The sequence below is a fragment of the Rhinolophus sinicus genome, linkage group LG01, assembly GCF_036562045.2.
Source record: "Rhinolophus sinicus isolate RSC01 linkage group LG01, ASM3656204v1, whole genome shotgun sequence".
In the NCBI taxonomy this organism is placed as follows: domain Eukaryota; kingdom Metazoa; phylum Chordata; class Mammalia; order Chiroptera; family Rhinolophidae; genus Rhinolophus; species Rhinolophus sinicus.
Window position 1 is genome coordinate 73,247,802 of NC_133751.1, and position 12,667 is coordinate 73,260,468.

Below are 12,667 nucleotides of genomic sequence, written 5' to 3' on the forward strand. Positions count from 1 at the left end.
GACCCAAGAGAAGTTCTCATGAAAATAGATCCTAACATGAGGGGATTTTACAGCTTTGCAAAAATAAATCTATTGTTACATTTCTTGATAGATAATTCAGCCATCTTCAGAGCTCTAAAATGAATGTCTCAAACTACAGCGGTGGAGGAGGAAGATACATCCTGCACATCAATCAATCAAGTTCCATGTTATTGGCTTGTCGGGTATTCATCAGCAACTTTAAATCCAAGAATTACGGGAACTCAAGAGACCTGGCATCGTTGGGCTCATAGCGTTGCTTATTCCTAAACATCTCTAGGGCATGGCGATTACCACTGCCTTTGGTAATCGATCCGTTATGGTGTTCAGCTACCGGTACCTACCTGTCAACAAAGCTACTGGATTTCTGTCCACCTTTCTTGGAAGATTGTGATACAATCCTATTTTATTTTCCCAGATGAGCAAACTTGGTGATGCAACATTTCTTTTTTAGTTCTGTATTTCCGAGACTTGTTTTTATTAACCACAGAGGAAAACTAAGCTAAAATCACTTTTACATTCCCCTCTGCCTTTAATCACAAAGGGGGGATTTTCTTCAGCCTTTCAGAGTTATCTTGAGATACAGCTCTCAAAGTGACCCTCCTCAGCTGCTTCAGGTCCAGTGCACAAAGAGGTTTTGAGGTCTTGAGGCAAAAAGGTTTAGGTTTCTTCAAAAAAGCCGTAAGTTTCCCTAGACATATACCTTAAATATTCCCTCAAAATCTATGAAATTATTTCTCTTCATTAACTTATCTATGGTCATTATCCACAATTGCTAGAATTTAGCAAGATTTATATGTTATATATACATATATCGTATTGTATCCATCCATCCATCCACCCACCACCCACCCACTCATCCAAATACACGCAAGGGAATTAATCTGATTGACATAAAGCAGACAACAGGCCACCAGTTCTGCAGAGTAACTACAAGAACTCTTCCATCAAATCCTGCTCAGAATCTGACCCTACAAGCAACAAAAGCTCGGCCAGATCAGTTCTTCATCTCTCCACTGACTGTCCTTACAGGAGAGCTAACCTAGAATAAAGATTTTCTCATCCGTGTGGAAAACTAGAGTAAGTTTTGCTCACCAATCAATCTTCAGACCTAAAGTAAAATTAGGAGACAAGTTTCTCAACGGGAATAGTGTTGGCATTTTGGGTAGGACAACCCTTCTTCGTTGTGCCTGAACGTCCTCAGCAGGTTAGGATGTTTAGGACCCCAGCCCTTGCGTCTCACAAATGTAACAGTGGTTCCAGGTGTTGAGACCACTGAACATGCACCCCTGTCTTTAAAGCTCCCCCTCTGGACCAGTGGTGCCCCTGACGAATTTTAAAAGCTTCCCTAATATACAAAGGGGAGAATCTGATATTCTTGAAAATGAACATGCTGAACACAGTATTTTTCTAAATTTAACAAAACGAATAAAAAAAATTGCCAGAGTATTATGAGGAATTTTATTTTCATTTCATTCATACTGTCAGTAAAGAATGCAGTTAGCTTACGAGGCAAAAAGAATGATTTTATAGTCCTAGAGTCCAACCTGTTGCAGACACAGGGAACAGAAAAATTAGACTCAGCCAGCAGGTTTTGCTCAAGAAAAGCTCATTTCCAAATTAGAATTCTGGAGAGCAGAAAGTCAAAGCCCATGCGTAATACTTCCAAAAAAGTTACACGTTTAAGGGCAAATGTATAGGTTGGGATGCCTAAGGACAGAGGCTGAGGAGAATTCGGAAGGAAAGAAAGGAGAGACAAGTGAGGCAGGAGCCAGGATAATCTTGGAAAGCAACCTCAAATTCCAACTTGCCACTGCCTCAATAGAAATCCGCTTACACATCTAACAGGCGTTGTAGAAGCTTCGAAGAGAGTTCAGTTGAGATTCTGACCACCCTGCAGGAATGCAGAGCACACATCTCACCTTTGCTGGTTTTAGTCAGTTCTGAGGGCATGTTTCCAGTCTTCTTCTTTTTTCTTGGGACAGGTACACACTTCCGGTCAAATGTAACAGGACTATATTGAGGGAGGCTGTTGAATTTTTTTTCAAATTCTTCATCCAGCTTTGCTGAGCTAATAAAAGAGAAGGGGTGTAATCAATCAGCACATGAGATAAATATTTACACAGAAAAATGATACAAGATATATTTTAAGATGTTTCTTTTGAAAACGGTCTGGACAAAAAACATCTTTTCAGAAATGCTTGAGGCAATTTACCAAAATAATTTTCTTAGTAAATTCACATAGCACATTATCCTATTACCTTAGAAAAACAGAAACATTATTTAAAATGGCCGAATATTTTTGAAGTATAGAATTTGCCATTCTCTCCACTGGCATGGGAAGTTTTCATTACGTTCAACATAAAGCATAGTCTATCCAGACAAGGACCTCACTCTAAAAACTCATATATACCATATGTACCTATATTGGCAAGCTTACTGGTAATATGGTATGTTGCTAATTTGGTAAGATTGGTTTTTTTAAAGAAGTATTTATTGATAAGTACTTTAAAACATACACACACACAAAGAGAACTCAAATATTTTGAATATTAGAAAAACATTCTGGAGAGTTGACCAGGATGAGGATAAGACACTCAGTGAAAAAAGCTAGTTTTTTTCACTGGCAGAGAAGCGACACTGCTTTAACACAAACCACAAGTCACTTCACAAATGCCACCAGCGAAGTTGGAAAATCCTTGGGCTGCTTTTGACTGTCTCTATGGCCCTCATACAGCAATGGCAGCATGCCTGCTGGATCCGAGCCTGGTTACTGGCTTTCATTTATAGTGAGACTTATTAACTCAGATGCAACCCAAACAGACGGGAGAAGCTGCAGGAGAATCGCTGTGCTAGGTAGATGGAAAATGGATGGCGTCCTGGGAGGAGAGCAGCTCTGACTGGCAACTTATAAGAAGCTAATGTGTTAGGCTGCTACCCAAGGGAGGTACTTGAGATGTGCCCACCTAAAAGTGTTCTCACTTTTGGAGGAATGAAGAAGAGTTGGGGAGCAGAGATCAGTCAGTCGGATAAATGTCAGAATGGTCAAGAGAAAAAGGCCATTACTAAATTCTATCAAAGCTGCAAAGGGTGGGGAATGGGGGTGATGCTTCTCCCTTAATAAAATAGTGTGTCAACGTCAGTTACAAAAATGTGTATACTGAGGCATCCGGATGGCTTGGTTGGATACAGCGTGTGCTCTTAACAACAAGATTGCCAGTTCGATTCCCACATGGGATGGTGGGTTGCGACCCTGCAACTAGATTGAAAACGGTGACAGGACTTGGAGCTGAGCTGTGCCCTCCACAGCTAGATTAAAGGACAATGACTTGACTTGGAGCTGGAAAAACAGTGTTCCCCAATATTCCTCATTAAAAAATTTTAGAAAAATGTGCATACTAATGGGAAATCACTTACTATCTGATCCTAATCAGATGTATCAGAAAGCTATCTATAAGCCATGATATTTTCCAGATACTCTGAATAACCAAAAGAAAAATATGAAAATGCAAGATGTAACTCCTAAGGTCCCTTGGGACTCTTTTTCCTTTTGGCAACTAGAATAATCACCTTTACTTTTTCTTGGATAAGCCTATAAAATTAGAACTGCCAATACTGAGTGAATTTTTCTTGGCTACAGTTAACTAAACAGGTAGCACATTTTCTGCAATAAAAAGGTTTAAAATGCTCATTTAGACATCCCAGAGCAGACTGACAAGAACTGGCATCTCTCACTGCTCAGGTACTATGTCAGCATGTTCTAAACAAGGCAAACTCACATAGTCTGAACGTGACAGGCTATTATTTAAAGTGGAGAAATGAGGCAAGACCTTTTTTTCACTCTTGATTTAAGCTTGTAGAATACCACACTCCCATTTATATACATATGGCTCCTTAGAAATGATTTAAAAAACAAACAAAAACAAAAACAACCCACACAGCAATCTCTTTTCAGGGACAGATTTTCAAAAGATTGCTTCACTATTCCTGTTCCTCAAGGACGACTGGTGAAAACCTCTCTCTCACAGCTTCAGTGGTTTCTAATGGAAGCATCACAGAACTTTCTGGTGGGGAACCCTCCTGCCTGCTTTATTCCCCTAGGACTTCACACTGTCTGCACCGAGACCTGCTTCTCTCTTGTCGTCAGAGCGCCGGGAGTTCCAGGAGATAGAAACCACTGGTCCTGACGCTCAGTGGTCACTTTTTTAGGAAGTTCTGCATTTGAAAGTATCATTTCAAATGATAGGATTTGAAATGAGGATTTTCACGTCATTTACTGAAGCATAATGTAAGCAAAACTAATCCAAACTACTCTGGACTTGTAAAAATATTTGAAAGAAAATGTATAAAATTATAAATGTATCATCTCGATATATAAACAATCTTGAGGAATCATCAACATGAGAAATTATTTTCTACCTCCCACTTTGGGATGACCTAGAGCCTTAGAATTAGCCAGACTTTGAAGCACTGTAACATCCAAACAAAAATGTATTATTCCACAAACAGAAATGCAAATATTTATGAATAAACCAAATACAATATTCCTAATGCATAACATTTGCATATCTTAAAACATACTTATGAAAAAATACGGAAAATAAAAGAATGTATTTATTTCTGTTCAGTGTGTTCTTTTCAAATTGGGCTAAGGGAAATCTCAAAGGATTTTCAAAACAGTACAATTGAATATTCAGGTGCTCTCCTCATCAATATAAAGTACTGGATCTCCTAACTTAACTTGCAAAACGCTTCATATTAAGATTGGTATTAAGAGTCTGGCAGTACATAAAACATGAAATAATTCTTAATGATTTTATCATGATGGATGCTATTGCCTGATACTGCATTTCAATGTATAATTAATTACTGAATATTCTCTGTACCAGGAGAATATTCAATCTAATATTTTCATTTTAGAGCAATAGAACCTTGTTTAAACAAAACAAGGTTAGAGGTAGAAACATGATTTTACACCTTACATTTCAGCTGTTATTATTTTACAAACATGCACATGCCTTTAGAATCACTAAAGTATAAGAAGTATATACAGTGTGTAAAATGAGCAAAATGTAAATATACTTACAAAATTACATAATATCCACCGTCGACTTCAGACGGGAAAATGTGTCCTGACGATATTAAAGGACTTAACAATGTCACACCAATAATACAGGGTGGACTTCAATTCAAATTCGGGCCCTAAGTCTGATACTTAAAATGGGAATGATACTGTCACTTTCACAACCATGTTAATAGCAGGAATCATGTGACACACTTGATTTGTATTCCTCATGTATGTACTAAGACTGTAGTTAAGTGCTGCATGAATACTCAAGGAATAAGCAGAGATTTCTGTTTGCCGTGAAAACCCTGCCACACATGGGGTCTGCAGTGCAATACTTACCCAAGGAGGGAGTCTTCCTTTGGCTTTGTCTTCTTGAACTTCTTGCTCCCACTGGTCCCACTCTGGTTAAATGTCCAGCTTTCTTCATTCCAACACCCTTCATGATCAGAAGAGTTTCCTTTTCCTGAGCTTCGTTTCCCTACGACATTCGAGAGAGAGGATATAGTTGGTATATTGGGATGGGAGGGAAATCATTTTAGTTGCTTCGCACGTGACCTCTTGACCCCTTAGGTATCATTGGCACGAGGCTACTGATAACTATTTCAGAGAACTCAGTGATTCATGATGGACCACACTCAACAACAGAACACGTAAGAAAGGGACTTACAGCCTCTGAGATAAGTTGTGATAATTCAACAGGTATTGTGCGACTCCAGAGACAGACCAACTACTGCTAACTTTTCCATTACAGATTCAGCCTAATGTGTGGGAGCCTGTGCTGGGGGCACTATTGATTCTAATTACCCAAGATTTATTGGAATGACATCCCTGGAGAACTATGTACTTGCAAGGATCTTCATTCAGGCTTGTTAGACCTATTATTCACACATCTCTAGTGGGAATTTAGTTTGGCATAAGGCAATCCTCCAGCCAGATGCTGTATTTTAAAATAGATGAATTATATGGAACACTCTATGAAATAAAGGTATACCGTTAACTGGCTTCTGGATACTATTATGTTTTAAAGAGCCTTCACTTCAGTTATAGTTCTGATCACCTAATGGAGAAGGATACGTAAGTTATTTGCTTCTGGAGCCTACAGGTCAAGATTCTGCCAAACACATCTCCTTGAGTCAGGAAATTCTCTCCATTGGTTTTAAAAACCAGACTAAGAGCTCCAAACATGTAATACTGATCCTTCAAAACAAAAAGCCAGTCCACATCGGTAAAAAAAAAGTTCTAATTACTTTACTACATACAAGACTACCTACTAAATGAATACAAACTCTCCTCAACGGCACTAGAAAACACGTGGGTAAGATGACAAATGTTTATGATCTATAAACCATAAAGAACTGCACGAACATATATGATTTCGATACCATGTTGTTCTTTATGGTGGTTCTTTTCAATAGGTCTAAAGGAGAAATTCTGCGAGATGTCCACTTTCTTTTCAGATTTGTAGACATCACTCACCTCGGTCCACATTGGCTCGCAGAGAGGTGAGCATGCCCTCAGACACCAGGGTTTTATAAAGAGCACCTTTGCAAGACCTCTCGGATTTCCGGGAGCCACAAGTCTCTATTTTTCTGGGACAGTCGCCGTCCTCAGTCTTGGTCTGTGCTGACAGGTTGGGTGGTAGTGCATCCTCTGTGGGGGTCAACTGTTCTGCTTTTATACCCTCTGGCACCTCACCAGACATGTTCTTGCTGGCAGAAACACTGATGAAATCTGGAGGTCTTGACTCTTTGGTGGTGTCTGAGGATTTCTCCTTGGACATTTTCTTCTCTCTTGATTTCACTTTTTTCTTTGGCGCCTTGGCATCCAAAATGCTTCCCTTGCCACTGGAGGATGTGCGGACCTTCTTGCGGGGGGTTTCTCCAAGTTTTTCAATGCCCCAGTCTCCCTTTGCAACAGCTTCAATGGTGTATATGACACTCTCGATGTCAGACTCTGAGGACTGCCTCTTTTTGCAAGTCTTCTTGGGGGTGGATTTATCATTGCCATGTCGATCCACTTTGCTCTTCTTCTTTTTCTTTTTTAGCTTTTCTGGTTTGTTTAGTGCTGTGGGATCCTCAATGATCATAATTCCATGAGGATGGCACATGTGATCCTTTCTACTGGGAACATCGCTTATTATTATCTTGCTGCTGGCAGAGTAAGAAAAATCAGGGAAGTGACTACATTTTTGATCTTCGTCTATTTCTTCCTTTTTAGTTTCTTTGGGATCTTCCATTTTTATAGCCATTACATCATCCATCCGCAGCTCCTCAAAGCTTCTTAATTTCTTAGCATCTCCTGCATGTTCCTTTGCTGATTTTTCAAATTCTGCTTCCTTCTGTAACCTGGCTTCATCCGTTTTCTCCATTTTTATTTCTCTTTCTTCCTTTGCCTTCTCCAATTCTTTAATTCTTCCACCATCTGAGTCTTTTGCTTTTATTAGCTTGGATTCTTCCATTTTCATCCCCTCTGATGCCAGACACATCTATACAGTTAAAACAAAAATGAAAGAACAACAAAAAGTATCCTTATTATTCCACCCATACTCGACATGAGCTTTAAACTTTTAAATGATATCCCTTTTAAAAAATGAAACAAATTTCAAATTTTACAATAATCCGTCCACTTCTGCCAACCTAACTTAAATGATTCAAATTAATAAAAGGTTTTAGGCATCATGATATATTCGTTAAACTCTAGAGAAGCGTATACCGAATTCTCATTTTCCAGCTTCACCAGAAGCTTTTCCTATGAAAACATGACTTGATTAAAGGAGGATGGGATCCAGAGTTGAAAGACCTGAGTTTGAGTCTTAGTTTTGTGACTTGTTAACTCTGTCCTAGAATGAGTCGTCTTACTCCTTCGTTGCCTTTGTAAAATAAAAATGGTAAGAACAGTTGTCTCAGAGGATTCTGTGAGGTCTAACAATATATTTATAGCAGTACTCAGTAAATCATTTCCAAACTCTGTTCAGATGTTTGCCCTTCCTTTTTTCTTGGGGAAAATGAGAAAAACAGTAATCATTTCCACCTACCCACTTGATTCAATAAACTACTACAGAAGGTTTTGGTTAATGAACAAATCTTTATCGGTCCACAAATGCAGATATTAATAACTCGAAGATCACAAAAGCTCTGAAAACTACGTGGTGGTGGTTTTGTTTGTTTGTTTGGTTTCGATTTTTAAACTCATTTGGTGGCAAACTCAATCTCATCCAAATGAGTACTTGGCTGCAAATTCTGACCAGAACCAATGTGAAACCACTTAATATTTTAATTTATCTCACTTAATATGACTATTCATATGCTTTTGCTATCAGAATCTTTGTGCATATGAACATGCACTGGGGGAATTAATTGCACAGTGTAAGATACATATACTGTATTGTTTTCCTAAAATCGGAAAAATTGTGAATACCAAAAAAACACCTGGCAGCAATTTGGTTAAGTTTTTAAACTCCCCAAATTTCACATATAGGACACTAAGGAGACACTTACCATGCAGGGCAGCACAAGAATTCTTAAACATTACTCATTTTATCTACTTTGCATTAAGCAACTTAGAGGAAAAAGAGTACTGGAGCTTCCTAAGCCCCCACGTCAAGTACATGAATGGACAACTGATGTGTTTTATGAGAAAAATCACCATTTTTCTCAGAAATGGCAATTTCTTTCAAATGGCAAACTATCACCAATTGTTAACATCTGTAAAATTCCTTTTTCAAATTAAATTTTTAAATGGATCATATAATACATTAAATTAAATATCATATGCTCTTTTATCTCATTTTTTTCCCCTTAGTACTTTCAACTGCCTCTCAAATTCTTCCATGAGAATTATGATTAGTAAGTCTGGGAAGAAATTGGAGGAGTGCGGGTGGGGCAGACAGTACAAGTTTTTTTTTAATAAACATGACAAGAGTATCTAGCCCTTCAGATTATTGATAGGGAAGATCTGAAATATTATGGGTTTGCAACAAAGCTTTTTCAGGAAATCATGTAAGTTAACTTTTAGATCTCAGCAAGTAGTTATGAAGACTAAGAACTTCCCTTTATTAAGTCTAACAAGAAATTAAGATCAAAGCAAAATGTTATCTTAATTCTGAAACACAAATACATTTAATCTTCTCTGCTTCATGGGAGATTTGCTGTTTTTTTGTATCAATTTTGCAATACTTTTTATTTTCCATTCTCAATAATCGGAGCCTTTCATTAATGTAACTATTCCAATGTGAGGAAAGAAGCTACACTAGTTCTGGAAAGAAGGCTAGAAAGGAATCCTCAAGGTAATTTTATGGTTTTTCAATCACCATCACTCTGGTGGCCTTTAATAAGTCATTTTAGGGAACTTTTACCATCGAGGCGCTGGTTGTTACAGTGACATGCCAATAATTTGCATTTGCACAAGTTCATCTTAGCAAACCTAGTAACTTTGCAAACTCTTCTTTGCTTCAATGTATTTCAAAATGATTTTCCTCATCACCCGATAGGATTCTACAGTTAGGAATGAAATGGAACAAATGCAGATGTTCACTTTGGGACATATTCCAGGAAATAGCATAATATTTCTTGTGAAGTTAATTACACTGAGCACTAGTCATGCTTTACTTCCCTGTTTCAGGCTCTTAGAAGTTTTTTCACAAATAGAGTATGTTAATCCTAAATTACAAGAAAAACAATTATGTTCTTGGAAGTGAAACTATAAAAATAAAACAAATAACTCCTAATCAAAAACTACAAATCTCACTAACCAAAACCCCAAACACACAAATCAGACTCTCAGAGTTGGGTGTCACTCAAGAAGTTCTAATTCAACATGTTTCTCAGCGTAGGAATTCATGTTACTACTATATTCCTTACAGTTGTTATCCAGCTTTTTGTACAAAAGCAGTGACCACAGAAGGCAGTCCTGTTTGAAATTTTTGAAATATCGAGCAAAAATCTATCACCCTCTCAGTCCTAGTTGTTCCCTGAAGCCACAAAAATTAATCCACTCTTTCTCGCATGGAATAGACTTTCAAATCCTGGAAGACAGACTTTACGTTCCCACAAATCTCTTCTCCTGGCATGACGTTCCAGGTTCCTTAGACCGCTTATCCCACGTAAAGGCTTCCCGACCTTTTACAAGTTGGATCGCTCTTACCTAGATGCAGTATGGTGTTCCGAAGTAAGAACAGGCTTTATTGAAATGAGCTAGGTTTGTCACCAAGTACCATATCTTACTTGCCTAAGGCCACAGTGAGCTATGTAGCTTAGACTTGAACTCATCTGAGGAAACAGAGGCCGAGAAATGGGGTAACAGTACGACAGCACGTCCTCCACCAGACTGTCGTGAGACAAAGGTGAACAGATGTGTTTGAATACAATGTGCAAATGGCATAAAGCTTTACAAGGGTTGGGGAACACTGAGGCGTCCATTTAGCAATGTCTTTCTTAGATAAAGCTCCTAGCCTTTCTGGAATACTCCAGATGAGAAGTGGAACTATTTGTCAGTTGACAGGGACATGAATCTTCGAATGGGCCCCAAAGACAAATCCGCACCCCACCTTTGAAAAACAGATCACATTTCTGACTTGTTGGGCTTGTGGTCAATTAAAATCCTGGATTTCTTTACCCACATAATAATATGTTGGGAAGCTTGGCCCCTCCCATTCTGTCTTTATATTTTTTTGTACCTAGATGCAAGATTTTCCTTATGAAGTTTATCCTTTCAAAATTTGAATTCAATTACCTTTCAGCTTTGTGTTATGGACACATTTGATAAAGCGGCTTTTTATGTCTTCGTCCAAATCTTTGGTAATAATGTTGAGTAGGACATGGCCAACGACAGAGCCTTCTGGCAAACCTCTAGGAAAGTCAACCCTCTCATCAAGTTGATTTGAACATCAAAAATCTTTAATAATCCAAGAATTCACAATCCAGTCTAAATTCCCCCCATTTTGTTCATGAGGACATAAAACTGTCAAAAGTCTTGCTGAAATCTGGATAAGTATGCCAACAGCGTTCTCAGCCTATTTTATAATCATACCAAATAGAAAATGAAGATGGCTTGTGCATCAGTCAGGGTCTGACTAGGCAGACAGAAACAACTTAGGCATGTCTAGACAAGGGCATAAGTTGGCTACACAGGTCATGAAGAATGAAGACATCCAAATAGGAACGGGTGAGTTAACCCAGGGATTAGCCACAGCAAAAAGCCACAAGAGGTACATATGGGGGAAGAAGTGTTACTGGAGCACAGGGGCTGGATCCTGTGGAAGACGGAACCACGATGGGCCTGTCTGGAGGGAGCTGGATGCATAAAAGAGATGCTGCCTTTGCTGTACCCCCACCCGCACCCCTCCTCATTCCTTCTCTGCACCACCCGGCCTCTCTCTTCCTCCCATTCCTTAATCCCTGGCCAGTGTCTCCCACTGGCTAAAATCAGCTGGCAATTGGGACACAGGACCAGGAAAGGCAGTCTACAGGTACCTGGGATATAAGCCAGCACGCAGGGCAAACAGACTCTGGGTTAGTGCATTTGACAGTGACTTTTTTCAGAGACTTTGATAATTTGCAGTTTTATCTTTTTTCTGTGAGTTCAAAAATAATATTAATAGGAAAAACTTGCAAGTTTCTAGGAATTAATCTTCTAAACAGAAGAATCTGGAAACAGCTATGGGTGTAATAACTCTTGGAAGATGCCATCACTCGTAGATGTGAGAAGTTCTGTATTGAAAGGCAGTCTCAAAATGCAGCGATTCTAGAGCCAGATTGTGTAGGACTGCAGACTGACAAGCCTTTTCTCTGAATATTTCTGTGTCTTGGTTTCCCAACCGATGAAACAAGGTGGTTGAAAGTATTTGCCTTAGGAATACTGTGAGGTTCAATGAGTTGCACAGGTACAAATCTTAAACCAGTGCTTGGAACAAAGCAAGAATAATGTATTGTGACAACCATCCCTCTGGGGCCTTATGCCATATAGAATAAATGTTTGCTATTAGCAGTAGTGATATTCATACTGGTATCACTAATAGCACATCACAACCCTGGTAGGCTAACTCCTTTAATTTTTCATTGTTGGGTTGAATGATTCTATAGTTGGAAGGAAAAAAAAGCATATACAACAAAATTAGATTCAGGAAGATTGTAAATCAGTTGTCTTTCAAGAAGCAACTCTTATAAAACACATAATTAAGCTCAGTTCTGCTTCTGGGTACAAGCGTATCTACTTTCATCTACTTCCGGGTGCACATAGCAACACTTCTGTGGGACTCAGGAAAGCGCACACACACTCCATTACGTAACTATGTTAGGATGGGCACACAGGGAAGTGTATCGTAGACACAAAAGAACATAGATCAGTGTGAACTCAGGTGCATAACACTGCATTGTGGGAAGCGCAGAATTAATGTCTGTTACTAATTAGTCAGATTGCCCCTAATAGAAGGTTGGTGGTTAATCACGCCCTGAAACAGAACTTGCCTTAGAAAATGACAATTTATTCTTCTATTCTTATTTTAAATTGAACAATAACCTTCTTTTAAAGTGAGAGTGGGAAATCATCCATAGGACACCCTCTGGATGGAATTCCCATGGCTAT

The 12,667-nt window shown here is 38.8% G+C and overlaps 1 protein-coding gene across 31 annotated transcripts in view; it reads right to left on the reverse strand.

Moving 5' to 3' along the window:
* Positions 1-12,667, reverse strand: part of BBX (BBX high mobility group box domain containing) — a 245,408-nt gene that overhangs the window by 27,256 nt on the left and 205,485 nt on the right. For all 31 annotated transcript variants that reach the window (XM_074332334.1, XM_074332388.1, XM_074332428.1 and 28 more), the window contains 3 exons: positions 6,563-7,571; positions 5,426-5,564; positions 1,941-2,089 (listed from right to left, as the gene is read on the reverse strand). In XM_074332334.1, the coding sequence (XP_074188435.1) occupies positions 1,941-2,089; positions 5,426-5,564; positions 6,563-7,571 (1,297 nt within the window). The remainder of the gene's footprint in view (positions 1-1,940; positions 2,090-5,425; positions 5,565-6,562; positions 7,572-12,667) is intronic.